The 17,195-nt window shown below is 58.9% G+C and overlaps 1 protein-coding gene across 11 annotated transcripts in view; it reads left to right on the top strand.

Annotated features, from left to right (window-relative positions):
- PATJ (PATJ crumbs cell polarity complex component) overlaps nucleotides 1-17,195 on the top strand; it is a 224,080-nt gene that overhangs the window by 13,814 nt on the left and 193,071 nt on the right. For 6 of the 11 annotated variants that reach the window (XM_029083120.2, XM_029083113.2, XM_029083117.2 and 3 more), the window contains 6 exons: nucleotides 4,050-4,178; nucleotides 7,343-7,564; nucleotides 9,999-10,098; nucleotides 13,685-13,776; nucleotides 14,145-14,295; nucleotides 15,182-15,337. In XM_029083120.2, coding sequence (XP_028938953.1) covers nucleotides 4,050-4,178; nucleotides 7,343-7,564; nucleotides 9,999-10,098; nucleotides 13,685-13,776; nucleotides 14,145-14,295; nucleotides 15,182-15,337 — 850 coding nt within the window. The remainder of the gene's footprint in view (nucleotides 1-4,049; nucleotides 4,179-7,342; nucleotides 7,565-9,998; nucleotides 10,099-13,684; nucleotides 13,777-14,144; nucleotides 14,296-15,181; nucleotides 15,338-17,195) is intronic. The other 5 variants (XM_029083114.2, XM_029083115.2, XM_039914706.1 and 2 more) reach the window with 5 other exon arrangements.

Genomic DNA, 17,195 nt, shown 5'->3' with positions numbered 1-17,195 from the left:
TCACTGTCGTACTCTCCGAGCGCTTGTTTTGAGCTAAACGCGGTGTTTTGCTCGCAGTGCCCGGAGCTACTACTTAGAACCGTCACCAGAACATCCCCTGCCCTCCGCGAGCTTACAGCCGTTCCTCCCGGCCGTCGCCGTAGGGCCGTGAGGTACCTTTCTTACGGGAAGCAGCGGGGTTCAGCGGAAAGAGCCCGGGCTTGGGAGTCAGAGGTCACGGGTTCGACTCCCCGCTCCGCCACTCGGCAGCCGGGTGACCGTGGGCGAGTCGCTTCGCTTCTCTGGGCCTCGGTTCCCTCATCTGGAAAATGGGGATTAACCGTGAGCCCCCACGTGGGACGACCCGATGACCCCGTATCTCCCCCGGCGCTTAGAACGGTGCTCTGCACGTAGTAGGCGCTTAACAAATACCGACCTTAGTGTTGTTGTTTTTCGGAGATTTCAGATTGGGCTGAAAAGGCCCCGACTCCCACCCTGCCGAGGCCGATTGCGGGCAGGGATTTTTGAATCGGGGCACTTCGTTCAATAGTATTTATTGAGCGCTTGCTATGTGCAGACCGCTCTCCTAGGCGCTTGGAAGGGACAAAGTCCGTGTACTTTGCACTTGTCCAAAGCGCTTGGAATGTACAAAGAATGTACTTCGAGGGTAGGCTAGGCCGCCCTCTCCTCGGGAAACTCGGCGGATTCTGGGAGGAGACGGTATCGTCACCGTGAAAGATTCAAAGAATTAAATTTAACTGGTTTATTCCTTTCATTTAAGAACCGCCCTGAACAGATTAACAAAATAAAATAAAAGCGTACGCCTCCTCTGGGGACTCTTAAGCTGACTTTATAAAATTTTACAGGCTCTGGCCAGAATCTCTAGCAAGGTAATAAATCTTTTTTTTTTTTTTTTTTCCACACGAGACAAAACGCTGCCTGTTCGCTTAATTTCGTTTCTTTGAACCGAAGGAGAAGAGAGAGTGGGTAATAAAAGCAACGACTGTGGTATCTGGTAAACACCCGCTCTGGGCCGGGCACCGTCCTAAGCGCCGGGACGCGAGCTAACGAGGTCGGACGGGCGCAGGCCCCGTCCCACGTGGGGCTGACGGTCTCGATTTTACGGATGAGGGGACGGAGGCACAGAGAGGTCAGGTGGCTCATCGGGGGTCACACGGCCGACGAGGGGCGGGGCTGGGATCAGAACCCAGATCCTTGTGATCCCTAGGCCCGCGTGCTGCTTCCCGTGGATCAATATCGGGTCACTTCCCCAACCGGAGGGACGGGTCGGACACCGAGGGGTGAAATTGGCTTTTTCCGGGCCATTTTGAAAGTGCCGGGTGACTCGGCCGAGAAGCTCCCGGTCCACCGCCACGGACCTTGTGCTCCTTTTCTGTTTTCCCACTCGGGACGGAGAAGCGGCGGGGCTTAGCGGAAAGAGCCGGGGCGTCGGAGGACGCGGGTTCTGAAGCCGGCTCCGCCACTTCGTGATGATAACGTTGGCATCCGTCAAGCGCCTGCTACGTGCCGAGCGCCGTTCTGAGCGCCGGGGGAGATACAGGGTCGTCAGGTCGTCCCACGGGAGGCTCCCGGTCTTCATCGCCATTTTACAGATGAGGGAACCGAGGCCCAGAGAAGTGAAGTGAGACTCGCCCACAGTCACCCAGGTGCCAAGAGCATTCGAACCCGGGACCTCTGACTCCCAAGCCCGGGCTCTTTCCACTGAGCCACGCCGCTTCTCCGGTCTGCCGGGTGACCCTGGGCAAGCCGCTTCACTTCTCTGGGCCTCAGCGGCCTCATCTGTAAATGGGGATGAGGACCGGGAGCCCCACGGGGGACGACCTGATGACCTTGGATCCGCCCCAGCGCTTAGAACGGTGCCGGGCGCATGGTAAGCGCCTGACAGATACCGTCATTATGATTACGATGACTGGAGTGTCTGCACTCAGTAAGCGCTCAGGGGTTTCGAGAGAGGGCTCCCTGAGGGCAGAGGACCGTACGAAGCATCTGGGAGAAGCACGGTACAAGAGTGCCTGGCCCGTAGAAGCTGAGAAGCGGCGCGGCGCGGCGGAAAGAGCCCGGCCTTGGGAGTCCGAGGCCATGGGTTCGAATCCCGGCCCCGCCGCTTGCCAGCTGGCTGCCTTTGGGCGAGTCACTTCACTTCTCTGGGCCTCAGTGACCTCATCTGGAAAATGGGGGTCAAAGCCGGGAGCCCCACGTGGGACGACCTGATCACCTGGTGTCCCCCCAGCGCTTAGAACGGTGCTCGGCACCTGGTAAGCGCTTAACAAATACCTCCGTTATTATTATCATTATTAACTCACAAAGTAGGAGGGAGAACAGGTGTGGGATCCCCGTTTTACAGCTGAGGGACCCGAGGCGCAGAGAGGTGAAGTGACTTAGCTCGCGGTGGGCGGGGAATGTGACCGTCTGTTGCCGTGTCCTACTTCCCAAGCGCTTAGTACGCTGTTCCCCCGACGGTTAAGCGCTCGATCGAGGCGATGGAATGAATGAGGGAATGAATGAACGCCCGGGTCTGGGAGTCAGAAGGACCCGAGTTCTCATCCTGGTCCCGCCACTTGTCTGCTGGGTGACCTCGGGCGACTCACGACTCCCCGGGCCGCAGCTTCCTCGTGTGTAAGATGGGGATCGTTCATTCGTTCGATCGCATTTATCGAGCGCTTACCACGGGCGGAGCGCTGTACCGGGTGCTTGGAAAGTACACTTGAAGCCGCGCGGCTCAGTGGAAAGGGCCCGGGCTTGGGAGTCAGAGGTCGTGGGTCCGAATCCCGGCTCTGCCGCTTGGCGGCTGGGTGACTGTGGGCGAGTCACTTAACATCTCTGGGCCTCAGTTCCCTCATCTGGAAAATGGGGATGAAGACCGTGAGCCCCACGCGGGACATCCCGATGACCCCGTATCTCCCCCGGCGCTTAGAACGGGGCTCGGCACCATAGTAAGCGCTTAACGGATACCGACGTTATTATTAATGATGGCATTTGTCCAGCGCTAGCTAGGCGCCAGGCACCGTACTAAACGCTGGGGTGGAAACAAGCCGATCGCGTTGTTCTCGGAAAAACCTAGAGGGAGGCGGAGCCGCCCTGGCCGGCTCCGGATTCAGTCGTATTTATCGCGCGCTTACAGCGTGCGGAGCAGCGTGGCCCAGTGGAAAGAGCCCAGGTCTGGGAGTCGGAAGGACCCGAGGTGAAGGGCGACTCACGTCTTTCCGTGCCTCAGTTTCCTCATCTGTAAAATGAAGACTGTGAGTCCCACGTGGGACGGGGATTGGGTCCGACCCGATCAGCTTGTATAAATAGTAACCACGGTATTTGCTCGGCACTTACTGCGTGCCAGACCCTGTACCGAACGCTGGGGTAGAAGCGAGCCGATCAGGTTGTTGAGCGCGGCCGCCCCGGGTATCTCGGAACTCCCGAACCGTCCGGTCCGAGATGCGCAGAGAGTGGACCGGGGCCCAGATGGTGAAAAGTTGCTTTTTTTTATTACGACCGCCTGCGGGGAACGTAGGACGACGGTAACGACGCTATTCGTTAGGCGCTTCTCGAGCCCCGTTCTCCGCGCCGAGAAACGCACCGCGAGCGGGATTCGAAACCCCGTTGGATTTCGGGTCCAAAGCCCCGACAACCTCGGTCGTCAACGTGCTGCGGCCGTGGTGAATGAATCCTGAAGGATTCCGACCGAACCGTGATCGGCGCCCTAAAAAACTACGCCGAAATAATAATGTCGGTATTCGTTAAGCGCTTACTATGTGCCGAGCACCGTTCTGAGCGCTGGGGGAGACACGGGGGCGTCGGGGCGTCCCGCGTGAGGCTCACGGTTAATCCCCGTTTTCCAGACGAGGGAACCGAGGCCCAGAGAAGCGAAGCGACTCGCCCACGGTCACCCGGCCGACGAGTGGCGGAGCCGGGAGTCGAACCCGTGACCCCCGACTCGGAGGCCCGGGCTCTTTCCACTGAGCCGCGCTGCTTCCCCTGTGAGTGGCCTCGGCGGTCTCCGGCCGCTCCGAAAGAGATGCCGCTCGCTGACCTCCGCGTCTCCCGTCGCCTCGTTGCAGATCTGCTGGGGCCACGTCGAAGAGGTCGAGCTCGTCAATGATGGGTCGGGACTGGGCTTCGGAATCGTCGGAGGAAAATCGAGCGGAGTCGTCGTCCGGACTATCGTTCCCGGGGGATTGGCGGACAGGGTAATTTGTTTTTCCGTCCTGTTTATTTTCTAAAGTCTCGACGACGGTCAAAATCCTCCCGACGGTCTCAAAAGAAACTCCTGCGTCTATTTAAAGCGAAGGGCGTAAAGCCGTCACTAAGCAAAGGCCGATGCCGGTGGCCGGAAGGGGTTGGGGGAAGACGCCACTTACGCTAAACCACGTTCGCCCAATCGTGGTGGTGTTCGTCGAGCGCTTCCTGTGTGCGGAGCACCGTACCGAGCGCCCGGGTGAACGCGGTACGATAATCGACACGTCTTCCCTGGCCGCGACGGCCTGGAGGCTTTATTCCTCGGCCTCGGAATCTGTCGGAGTTCAGCTCCGGCCGTACGTGCGCTCCAGAAAGGTGCGGGAAACGTAACCAGATCTGGAATTAAATTGTATCTCCGTCTCGAGTATTAATGATTCGTATCGAGTGGCCGAGCCCGTGTCCTAAAGGAATAGAGAAGCTTTACCTCGGAGCTCAGGGTTTGGATTCAACCCCGACTGATTACGGCTAGAGGTTGCCAACTGAACTCTGTTCAGGAGGTCGTTTTGCAATATGTCGTCCGGGGTTCAGGCGGCGTCCAAAAGACTTCAGTTGACACTTTAAAAGAGGCTACATTCATTACCAAGAAACTGACTATATTTAAGCCCCGACTCACCCGCCTGTTCATTTTTGCATTCTTCCTTCTCGCCCATTTCTCTAATTATCTTGTGTGCCTCCCCCCCCCCCCCCCCCCCCCGAAATGAAGGACGGGGATTCTGTCTTCTAACTTGATCGATCGCTCCGGAGGGCCAGGTACGGCGCTCTGCTCGCGGTGGGTGCTCGGCAGATGCCATTAATTAAATAGAGCATGACGCTCTGGCACATTCCCTGCCCGCAACGGGATTACGGTCTAGAGGAGAGTCTTAAAGTCACGGGGAGAGAGAGAAAAAGAAAAAGAGAAACCGGGGCCTAGTGTCCCTGGCAGGCGATTTGCCAGCCCGGGAGCAACTAGGAGCTCACTGGATTAAAGTCTCAAAACCGCCTGGAGGGTTGGAAGGTTATTTTCCACAGAAAATCCCCCGCCGCTTTGGATGGTTCCTTTTCCCAGACTCCGCCGGTTAACGAGAAGGTGTTAATTTTCGGGCACTGCTACGGCTTAGACGATGAAAGTAACGATCCTCTTGCCGATCCTTAGCTCCCCCCGCCCCCCGCAACCTTCTCGAGATGATCGCCTTGCCTTTCGATTTTCATTTCCGTGAGCGACTCGAAAGGTCCGCGCACGACCGTCTGGGTTTAATACGCCAGCGGAGGAGAACGGCGGGGCCCCATCGCAAGATGGAAATGAAATCTGGTAATCCGAGGAGCCGGCGTCGGGAAACGAGGCCGTCGCTCGAGTCCGACCCCTCTCCGTCGGGGTGATAGATGTTTCTTTGCTCGCTGCCTTGGCGGAACACCTGTTTTTCGGTAATGAACAAATTGTTTGGCTTTCAGTGACAGATGCAAATTACGCCCATCGGTTTCAATTAGGCGCGGGCCGGGAAGGCTGGTAGGAGAAGATGGTATATGTATGGATATGTGGGTTTAAATTCGGCCTTTTTTCCCAGCTCATGCTATAAATATATATATATATATATATTTAATACATCTCCTTACACACACACACACACACACACACGCAGATCCGTTGGAGAAATAACTATGGGGATCTGGGAGCGAATTCCCACCAACCCTGGAAACCTCATGCCGTACCAAGGGGGGAAACGAACGGAGAGATCGCGCCGGCTGTTGAGGGTCAGCAGTCCTCCGGTGAGGTGGCGTGATCGCTTCGGTCAGTCAAATTAAATCGGGGACCATTTCAGTCAGTGAAAACGCAGCCGACTGCCGAAATCGTCTTTAGGCGGGCCGGTGGTCTTCCGGTGCGAAAAGGCACCCGAGAACGGTGCTCGGCACATAGCGGGCTCTTCACGAGTACCCTGAGCGTTATCGTTGCCGTCCCGTGAGCGCAAAGCGGAATTTCTGAAATTCCAGTTTCTCCCACTCCCGTCAATCCCGGGAGTGTCCCTTCCAGCGCCCTCTTTCCTCCCTCCCTTTTTCCGCCTCCCAATCCTCTCCACCTTAACCCCCGCAGCTCTAGCCTCGCCACCTTCCCCGGCTCATTGTTTCCTCTCCCCGTCGCTCCCCTCCCCGTTCGCTTTCCTCAGGGTTCCCGGCGGAGGGAAGAGGAGGAGACGCGGGGAGAGTTCATGCCGCGGTGGAAAGGACACCGCTTTCCAGTACGGCAGCCTCCCCGCCCCTCCCCTTCAACTCCGAGGGAGCGGGGATCAGCGGGAGAGGTCGCGGCCGGGAGCGGAGAGCCGATCCAACCTTACGGACGTGCCGGTCTTCACCCCACCGGCTGTCTCGGCCGCGACGGGGCAGACGTCTCGGTGTTCAGTATCGACTCTGCGGGATTCCGCAGGGTTTCGGTGAAAATCGAAGACGGGTGACCCTGTCCTCCGGATTGGGTTAGCGGCCTTTTATTTGAAATGTAGCAGCTGATCCCCAGAAGGAGTTAGGGGCAAGGGCTACCGCAGCGGTGGTCCTCAGGCCCGGGATTCGTGGCCCGGAGACCGTGGCCGAAAATCGGGGCTCCGGCCACCGATTCTCTCCCTCCGACCCCGTCGGACCGTCCTCTCCCGAGCGCTCGGTGTAGCGCCCTGCACGTCGTAGGCGCTCGGTCGATACCCTAGATGGATGGGTTGACTGAGCGCTGGGCACCGCTCTACAGCCGAGACAGGGATAATCTTAGATTCGAGCCGGTCGGAGCCAACCGACCGCTTATCTTGCTCTGCCCGGTCCGTAAGTATCGAGGAAATGAACGGGGCGGCTTTTCGCTGTCGTCTCCGGTCAATCGGTGGTATTTACGGAGCGCTTACTGTGGGCTAAGCACCTGGGAGGATTTAACAGAGCCGGTAGACAGGTCCCCCGCCCGCAGCGTTCGAAGTTTCCCGCGTCGAGAGCGCACGGGAGCCCGTCGTGGAGCCGGGACCGCGTCTCCCGCCTCGGTTGCGTTTCACTCCCCACCCGGGGAAGCCCCCGCCGGGTCCGATCGATCGAAATCCGTTGTCCGGCGGTCCGCGGTGAGAGCGCCGCGTATAAACTCTGCAAACCTGTTTCCTTGGTTCCGCCACCTCTGAAGGATGGGAAGCTCCGGACGGGGGACCACATCCTAAAAATCGGAGACACCGACGTGCAAGGGATGACCAGCGAGCAGGTGGCCCAAGTGCTGAGGAACTGTGGGAACTCGGTGAAGATGGTGGTGGCCCGAGACCCGCTGGGTGAGATCTCGGTGACTCCTCCCACCCCCGTCTCCGGGCCCGTCGTCGCCTTGCCCGCTGCTCAGACCGGGACCCTCGCCTCCGTGAGTACAGACGCGAAGCTTATTTTCCTTCCCCTTGCCGAGTTCCCGTCTCTCCCCCCCCCCCGCCGAAGTTGGCTCTTCCTCCCGGGCGACCTGGATCCCGATCTGTGTGTACTCTCCCAACCGCTTAGTATAGTGCTCTGCGCCCGGTAAGCGCCCGGTAAGTTCCCCGGATAGATCGATCCCGTATCTCTAAAGCCGCCCCACGGCACTTAACGCGCGTGGCGTGGCTTGATGGAAAGAGCCCGGGCCTGGGAGTCCAGAGGTCGTGGGTTCTAATCCCGGCTCCGCCACTCGTCCGCCGCGTGACTCTGGGCCGGTCACTTCACTTCTCTGGGCCTCGGTTACCTCATCTGTAAAATGGGGATGGAGACTGGGAGCCCCGCGTGGGACGACCTGATGACCTCGGATCTGTCCCAGCGCTTCCAACGGTGCTGGGCACGTAGTAAGCGCTTAACAAATACCGAGGTTATTACTACGTCTAGAATTTAATTGGTTTGTACTGCTGTCTCCCCCCTTCTGGGCTGTAAGCTCACCGTGGGCAGGGAATGTCGCCGTTTACGGTCGTGCTGTACTTTCCCAGGCGCCGAGTACAGTGCCCTGCACACGGTTAGCGCTCGATACGTACGTTCGAACGGTCGAGGGAGTGAAGCAGGTCATTGATTCGAGAGAGCCAGTCCTGGTAGATGAGCCCGTAAAGCTGACCGTTGGTTTGCTTGGCTGATTTTTTTTTTTTTTTTTTAACGGTACTCGTTAAGCCCTTACTATGTTCCAGGCACCGTACTAAGCGCCGGGGCAGATGCAGGCTGCTCAGGTTGTTCACCGGTCCCCGTCCCGCCTGGGACTCACGGTCTTAATCCCCGTTTTACGGATGAGGCGGAGAAGCGGAGGGACTTGCCCCGCAAGAAAGGATTGGAACCCAGGTCCCCCGACTCCCGCGCCCTCCCCATTAGGCCACGCCGCTTCTTTACTCTCCCGGTCGAACTTGCGAATGGCGCTTTGCTCGGGGAGCGCGTTGCTTTTCCCGTCTCTTCTGGTCAGCCCGGGGTACCCCGGCCAGTCTCCCCGGTGATTCCTCTGAACGGGGGGAGCGCGGCCCCGCGCTCAAACCGGAGAACCGGCCGTCATTCGGGGCCGCCTGAGCGGAGCCCTTGTGACCTCCCGGATGCCGCTTCGATTGCGGTCGTCGTGAGTCTCGCCGCCGCCCGCCCTGCCCTCTCCTCCGAGAGCTTTATCGGGGGAGAGGCCTCCGTTTATTGGCCGCGGCCTCATTCGCTCCTGATCTGGGAGAGGGGCTTTAGTGGAGTAGGTAATCGCAGTAGTAATTGTAGGATTTGTTCAGCGCTCAGTATGCGCCAGGCACTGTCCGAAGCGCCGGGGTGGATAGAAGGGAATCGGGTTGGACGCAGCCCCTGTGCCAAGTGGGGCTCCCAGCCTCGATCCCCGTTTTACAGATGAGGGAACTGTGGCCCAGAGAAGTGTAGTGACTTATCCAAAGTCACCCAGCGGGCCAGGGACGGAGACGGGGTGAGAACCCGGGTCCTTCTGACTTCCAGAGCCGGGCTCTACCCGCTGGGCCGTGCCGCTTCCCTGATTTCACGGCGGAAGGGCTCGGAAAATTCCGTAATAATAATGCGATGTTGGTACCTGTTAAGCGCTTACTATGTGCAGAGCACTGTTCTAAGCGCTGGGGGAGATACAGGGTCCCACGTGAGGCTCACGGTTAATCCCCATTTTACAGATGAGGGAACTGAGCCACCGAGAAGTGACGTGACTTGCCCGCAGTCACGCAGCCGACGGGCGGCGGAGCCGGGATTGGAACCCATGACCTCTGACTCCTTCTACCTAGCCACGTTCCGCAGCCGCGTTCCCCCCCCCCCCCACCGCCCCCGAGACACGAATTGTCCGTTCCAAGCGCTTAGTGCGGTGCTCTGCACGTAGTAGGCGCTCAATAAATACTATTGAATGAATAGAAGAGACTCAGTGTCCTCTGCCCCGTCCTTTTCCCAGGGATTTCTCCCTCCCTGGCCTCAGCAGGGATCGGTGAGCCCGGAGAGCTTCGCCGAACGGGCGACGGAAAGAAAGCGGGAGCTGTTTTTGGACTCCTGCCCGTTAGTGTTTTGATTTCCGACCAGACCCGGGCACCAGGCTCTTGCTCTAATGACTTCATTTCACTACCGGGATTTCTAAAATCACAGGCAGCTCTCTAAAAATGACTTCCTCACCGTTATTTTCATATTAACCACTTCCAAACTTCGCACCTCATCTTAGCTTTCTCGCTTCCTCCACACACGCACTCCCTCTTTCCCCGTCGACCCCGTGACCCTCAGGTCCCCCTAAATCGTTCCCTTGGAATCTCGTGGAAAGAAATGAGCGGTTCTCACCACCTCGGACACCCTTCTGCTGTTTTTTTTTTTTTCTCTTCTCCCTCTAGGACAGTTCTCTGTTTGATACTTACGACGTCCAGCTTATCAAAAAAGATGGCCAGAGTCTAGGAATTACAATCGTTGGATATGTTGGAAGAGCTAATACGGGTAAGGGGCTTTTTCGTTCCGCTTATGGAGACTCTGTTGGATTGCGAAGTTATTCTGAATGAAAACGTTGGCCCCTCAAGGGTCAGGCCCCTGAAATAAGCCCCACAGTTGCTCCGCAGTGACTTTTTTTTGTTAAGTACTTGTGAAATGCTCACTGTGCGCCAAGCACTGTTCTCAGCCCTGGGTAGACGCAAAGTAATCAGGTCCCTGTCCCACGTGGCACGCAACCGGCAGGTGGCGGGACTAGAACCCAGGTCCTCTGACTTCCAGGCCCGTGCTCTTGTCGCTAGGCCCCGCTGCTTCTCAAAATCAAGATTGTCCTCAGTGGGTTTCAGGTTGGGGGTCACAGGCATTAATTCGGGGTCTGGAGGATCCCGACCCGGGGCAAATGGGAGGGATTTGCGCTGTATTTTGGTATTTCTAGTGGGGTAGATGGGAGAAAACTGTTCTCTGGGGGTGAGATATTCGATATACTAAAAAAAAACCCATTCCTTCACATGCTTCATCTTCAACGAACACAACTCACGATGGTCTTCGGTGTACGGGATATTGTAAGGATTCTTTTCAGAGGCTTATTTTATTGAGACAAGATCTGGGTCCGTTTGTTACCAGGGTTGTATAATAATAATAATAATAATTATGGCATTTGTTAAGCGCTTACTACGTGCGCTGTTCGAAGCGCTGGGGGAGATGCAGGCTAATCAGGTTGTCCCAGTGGGGCTCACGGTCTTCATCCCCGTTTTTACAGACGAGGTAACTGGGGCCCAGAGACGTTAATAATAACGTTGGTACCTGTTAAGCGCTTCCTACGTGCAGAGCCCCGTTCTAAGCGCCGGGGGAGATACGGGGTCATCGGGTCGTCCCACGTGAGGCTCCCAGTTAATCCCCATTTTCCAGATGAGGGAACTGAGGCACAGAGAAGTGAAGTGACTTGCCCACAGTCACACAGCTGACAAGTTAAGTGACTTGCCCAAGATCACGCAGCCGGCACGTGGCCGAGCGGGGCTCGGGACCCCCGTCCTCCGACGCCCAGGCCCGACCCCTTCCCCCTAGATCGTGCTGCTTCCCTCTCTGAGGGTGATTAGCGGAAATTCCGTCGGTTTAAAGGGTCTGGTGCTGATTAAAAGGTGTGAGCGGGGCCCGGAAATGCAGAATCCGAGAGAAACCACCACCGACCGAATCCAAAAAGTATGAAAAGGTTTTGGTGTTCTAATAGCGGCAACCTGGCAACGCAGGAGGGTTTTAGAGGTGGGGGCGTCTCCGTGTGTGCGGTGGGCTTGTTTTTTCTTCGGTAATTAAGGTCTTGCCGGAACAGGTGGGAAAAATCAGGGATGCTAATGTAGGCAAAATCCTGAATAATTCTAGACCGCCTCTCCCCCCCCCCCCCCCCCCCCCCCCCCGTGCTCTATCAGTGAAATGCAATACCTGTTTCCGAGTTCGACGCCAGCGTTCCCTTCGCGGCTGAGACTGCCAGCGCGTCGCCAGATAGATGGCTTTTGAGTGTACTAAGACGTGTACCAAGATCCGGCGCGTGCCAAGATACGACAGAAGCGGATCGGACAGGGTCTTAATCCCCACTTTAATAATAATGACGTTGGTACCTGTTTAAGCGCTTACTATGTGCCGAGCAACTGTTCTAAGCGCTGGGGTAGACACGGGGGGATCAGGTTGTCCCCCGTGGGGCTCACGGTCTTCATCCCCATTTGAACAGATGAGGGAAACCGAGGCACCGAGAAGCGAAGTGACTCGCCCAAAGTCACCCAGCTGCCGAGCGGCCGAGCCGGGATCCGAACCCATGACCTCCGACTCCGAAGCCCGGCCTCTTTCCACTGAGCCGCGCTGCTTCTCTGTACTTTACAGCGAAGTGACCTGCCCCGGGTCGCACGGCAGACAAGCGGTGGAGCCGGGATTAGAACCCAGGTCCCTCCGACTCCCAGGTCCGGGTTCCAACCGCTCGACCACGCCGCTTATTCTTAGGTCGCCAAAAGCAGTCGGGTCTGCAGGTTTCCAGCCCCCAGAGTTTTGGTCCTGGGGTTGGGTACATGTTCGTTCATATCATTCACTCATTCAATAGTATTTATCGAGCGCTTACTGTGCGCAGAGCACTGGACTGAGCGCTTGGAGCGGACAGTTCGGCACCAGACGGAGACCGTCCCTGCCCGGTGACGGGCTCACGGTCCAATCGGGGGAGACGGACGGACAAAAAAACAAGACGGCGGAATCACGATAACGTGGAGCGGCCGTGTGGTGGAGCGGTGACGGCCCGGGCCTGGGAGTCAGAAGGTCGTGGGTTCTAATTCGGGCTCTGCCACGTGTCCGCTGTGTGACCTCGGCCAAGTCGCTTCACGTCTCTGGGCTTCGGTTCCCTCACCTGGAAAACGGGGATTGAGTCGGCGAGCCCCATTTGGGACGGGTTCTGTGTCCAGCCCGATTTGCCTTTATCTACCCCAGCGCTTAGTACGGTGCCTGGCACGTACCGTGGCAATTATTATTATTACTACTTGGGGCCGAGTGGCCTTCGCCTCTTCCCAGAAACTGAGGGTCGTGGTGTCGGCCGGTGAAGGCGATTCTGGATTTCTCAAATGACTTGTCTCCTTCCGTGTGGTTGGTAATAATAATAACGACAATAGCAGATGATGGTATTTGTTAAGCGCTTACAATGTGCCAGGCACTGGATACAGGCAAATCAAGTTGGACGCCGTCCCCGTCCCGCCTGGGGCTCGCAGTCCCAATCCCCGTTTTACGGTCGAGGGAACCGAGGCCCAGAGAAGTGAAAGGACTGGCCCGAGGTCACACGGCGGACGGGTTGTGACGACCCAGCGCTCCTTGGGTGCAGAGGACCGTATTAAGTGCTTAGATGGGACTCCTAACCTCCCGTCTCTCCCCACTTGGGTCTACGCTTCACTCTGCCGCCCGGATCGGCTTTCTACGGAAACGGTCCGGGCAGGCGGCCCCCGCTTGTCGAAGATCTCCGGGGGTTGCCCGTCGAACTTCATGTCGAGCAAAAGCTCCTCGCTCTTGGCTTCCGAAAGGCGTCCGGCCCCCGGCCCCGTCCTCCCTCCCCTCCCCTCCGTCCTCGTCCATCGCGGGCCGCACGCTCCGCTCCTCCGCCGCCGCTCGCCTCCTCCCTGGGCCTCCTCCTCGCCCGGCCCGCCGCCGACCCCCGGCCCGCGTCCTGCCTCTGGCCCGGATCTCCCTCCCTCCCTCCCTCCCTCCTCAAACCCGACCGTCGGTCACCCTTCGAAATCTTATCGAAAGCCCGTCTCCTCCGGGGGGCCTTCCCCGCCCCGCCCCCTTCTGCGCCGCCCTGACTCGCCCCCTTTATTCACCGCCCCCTCCCGGCCCCCACCACGCTGACGTCCACATCCGTCATTTTATTCATTTACGTTGGCGTCTCTCGCTCCTCTCTGGTCTGTAAGCTCACGGTGGGCGGGGCATTCCACCGTTTAGTGTACCGAGCCTTCCCGCGCGCCCGGTACGGCGCCCCGCGTACGGTAAGCGCTCGATGAACCCGACCGAGTGGATAGCGGAGGACTGACCGGCCGCCCTCTCCCGTTTCCGTCTTCTTCGCCCCGTGTGACTTCAGTGGACTCTTCGGGGATCTTTGTGAAGAACGTCATCCCGGGCAGCGCCGCCGACCAGAGCGGCCGGATTCAAGTTCACGACCGAATCGTCGCCGTGAGTGTCGTGGTTCACGGGGAGGACTGGGCGGGAGTCGGTGACCAGCCGTAATAATAACGAGAAGCGGCGTGGCTCGGTGGCAAGAGCCCGGGCTTCGGGGTCAGAGGGCACGGGTTCGAATCCCAGCTCCGCCACTCGGCAGCCGCGTGACTGTGGGCGGGCCGCTTCGCTTCTCTGGGCCGCGGTGACCTCGTCTGTGAAACGGGGACGGAGACCGTGAGCCTCGCGCGGGACGACCTGATGAGCCCGTGTCTCCCCCAGCGCTTAGAACGGTGCTCCGCGCGTAGTAGGCGCTTAACGGATACCAGCGTCCTTATTGTGAAGTGCTGTCGAGGCTCCCGATCTCAGAGCCGTGGCCGTTTCAGGTGGACGGGCTGGACATCCAGGGCTACACCAACCGGGACGTGGTGGAGGTCCTGCTCCGGACGGGCCGGGCGGTCAACCTCACTCTCGTGCGCCGCAAGGAGCCGCCGCCGTCTCTTTTCCACTTCCCTCCCGAAGCGGCTCCGGATGAAGGTAACCCTCTCCCCCCTCCAAACCCCGGCCTCCTTCGGGCGGCTCCTTTTCCCCACTCTGGCATCGTCCGTCCACCCGGGAATCTCTGGAAGGTAGCGACGGCGACCGGAGCGGCAGCGTCCGGGGGAGGGTGGCGGGCGGCAGTGTGGCCTGGCGGGTAGAGGCCGGGCCCGGGGCTCAGGTGGACCTGGTCCCTAATGATGATGTTGGTATTTGTTCAGCGCTTACGATGTGCAGAACACCGTTCTAAGCGCTGGGGTGGACACGGGGTCATCAGGTGGTCCCACGTGGGGCTCACGGTCTTAATCCCCGTTCGACAGACGAGGTGACCGAGGCCCAGAGAAGCGAAGCGACTCGCCCGCCGTCACACAGCTGACGAGTGGCAGAGCCGGGAGTCGAACCCGCGACCTCTGGCCCCGAAGCCCGGGCTCTTTCCGCCGGGCCACGCCGCTTCCCCGTTAATGCATCACCCTGTTCATTTTGTTAACGAGATGTACGTCACCCTGAGCCTATTTATTTGCCGTCGTTTTAATGAGACGTCCTTCCCCTCGATTCTGTTTATCGCCACCGTTCTCGTCCGCCCCGTCTCCCCCGATTAGACCGCGAGCCCGTCTGTTACCGATTTGTCCGTTCCGAGCGCTTAGTGCAGTGCTCTGCACAGAGCAAGCGCTCAGTGCGTACCATTGAACGAATATCAGACCTCGAGTTTGAAAGACGCCGGACCTGACTGCGTCCCGGGGACCTCCCCCGGGTAGGGAAACGAGGCGGGGGAGCGGAAAAGGCATCGCGACGTTTGCCTTCTAATGCGGAGGCCGGCCCCGGCTGCCGTTGATTTCGCTCCCGCGTCTCGAGGACCGGGTCGCCGATTTTTGATTTTCTGTTTCAGTAGCGCCGCCCGACCCACCGGCTCCGTTCCTGACCGGAGCCGCGGAGACCGAGACCAGCCTGGCCGGTGACGTTGCGGGAAGCGAAGGGCCGGCCGGCGGTCTGGGAGGCGAAAACGAGCCGCCCCTTCGGGAAATCGGTCAGCGCGTCCGTCGGCGTGGGTGAAAGTTTCCTCTGCGCCGTCCGTCGATCGGGGTTTTTTTTTTTTCCTCTTTGTCCCCGGCGTTACTATTTAGGCCTTTTAGGCCGTGTGTGCGTTAAATGCCGAGAAAGTGTTGAACTGACAGTCTCGGAGCCCGGAGGCTGCCGTATTTCATTTCTCCTCGTGGGTGTGCGGCCCCTTTTGGCTGCTTGAAATTACTTCTTACTTGCGTCTTCCGAACGTCGCAAGAGAAAATGCCACCCGACAGGGCGGAATTGGCTCCCCTCCCGCCGCGACGTCGTCGGTGGGAGGGGGGGGATTCGGGCCGAGGATCCGCGGGCGGCGGTTCGAGCCCCCGGACCCTCCCGGGCCGCGGCTTTCCAGCCCGACCTTCCCGTCCCCCTCAGTGAGTCGTCTCGTTTGAGCGCTTCCTGCGTGCGGAGCGCTGTACTCAACGCTTGGGAGAGCACAGCGCGCCAGTCAGCGGATACGTTCCCTGCCCGCGGTGGGCTTGCAGGAGGGGGAGGTCGGAGAAGCAGCGCGGCTCAGTGGAGAGAGCCCCCGGCTTGGGAGTCGGAGGTCGTGGGTTCGAGTCCGGGCTCTGCCACCCGTCAGCCGTGTGACCGTGGGCGAGTCACTTCACTTCTCTGGGCCTCAGCGACCGCAGCTGGAAAACGGGGACTGAGACGGTGAGCCTCACGTGGGACGGCCTCGTTCCCCTGTATCTCCCCCAGCGCTTAGAACAGTGCTCTGCACGTAGTAAGCGCTTAACAAATACCAGCGTTATCGTTATTATCGTTAGACATTTCCTCTTTGCTCTGTCCGTTGTATTCCCACCTGTCCTGACCGCTCAGGGGAAGGTTCTCCGCCTCGATATCCGCAAATAACGGACCAAATCCGAGCTCAGGGCGACAGAGTGCTATTTGAACGTTCAAATCGCGTCACCTCCAAGAAGCCTTCCCCGACTGACCGCTCGTTTCCCCACCCTATTTGCCCTCTCTCATTTCCGGGTCACCTTTGCGCCTGTATCTGTCCCCCTTAAGTATCCCACTCCCAACGAGCAGTATTTCAGGGGAAGCAGCGCGGCTCAGTGGGGAGAGGCCCGGGTTTGGGAGTCACAGGTCACGGGTTTGAATCCCGGCTTGTCAGCCGGGTGACCGTGGGCGAGTCACTTGACTTCTCTGTGCCTCGGTTCCCTCATCTGTAAAATGGGGATTAACTGGGAGCCTCACGTGGGACGACGACCCGACCACCCCGTATCTCCCCCGGCGCTTAGAACGGTGCTCGGCACGTAGTAAGCGCTTAACAAATACCAACGTCGTCATCATGGGCCAAACACTCTTCTAAGCACCGCGGTAGATGCGAGTTAATCAGGTCGGACGCGGTCCCTGTCCCACGCGGGGCTCCCGCTCTTACTCCTACTCTTGATCGATTAGACCGTAAGCCCGTCGATTAGACCGTAAGCCCGTCTAAGGGCAGAGGCCGTCTCCGTCCGTTACCGGTCTGTCCGTTCCAAGCGCTTGGTCCGGTGCTCTGCCCGTAGTAAGCGCTCACTAAGTACTTTTGAACGAACGAATGAATCCCCGTTTTCCAGTCGAGGTCACCGAGGCCCAGAGAAGCCGAGGGCCTTGCCCGGGGTCACGCGGCAGGCGGGAGGTGGAGCCGGGATTAGAACCCAGGTCCTTCTGACCCCCGACCCTGTGCTCTAGCCATTGAGCCGTGCTGCTTCCCTCTCCTTCCTCCTCCTTCCCTCTCTTCATCCCTCCCTCTCTCCCCTCCTCCCTCCCAGCCTCTCCGTTGCCCACCTGCCTGCCGACTTTCTCCCTCCGTAGATGTCGATTTAAGCATTCAGACTTGAACAGTGGAACGGGGA

Source organism: Ornithorhynchus anatinus, chromosome 18 (genome assembly GCF_004115215.2).
Source record: "Ornithorhynchus anatinus isolate Pmale09 chromosome 18, mOrnAna1.pri.v4, whole genome shotgun sequence".
Taxonomy (NCBI): domain Eukaryota; kingdom Metazoa; phylum Chordata; class Mammalia; order Monotremata; family Ornithorhynchidae; genus Ornithorhynchus; species Ornithorhynchus anatinus.
This window is presented reverse-complemented; position numbering and strand designations above follow the sequence as displayed.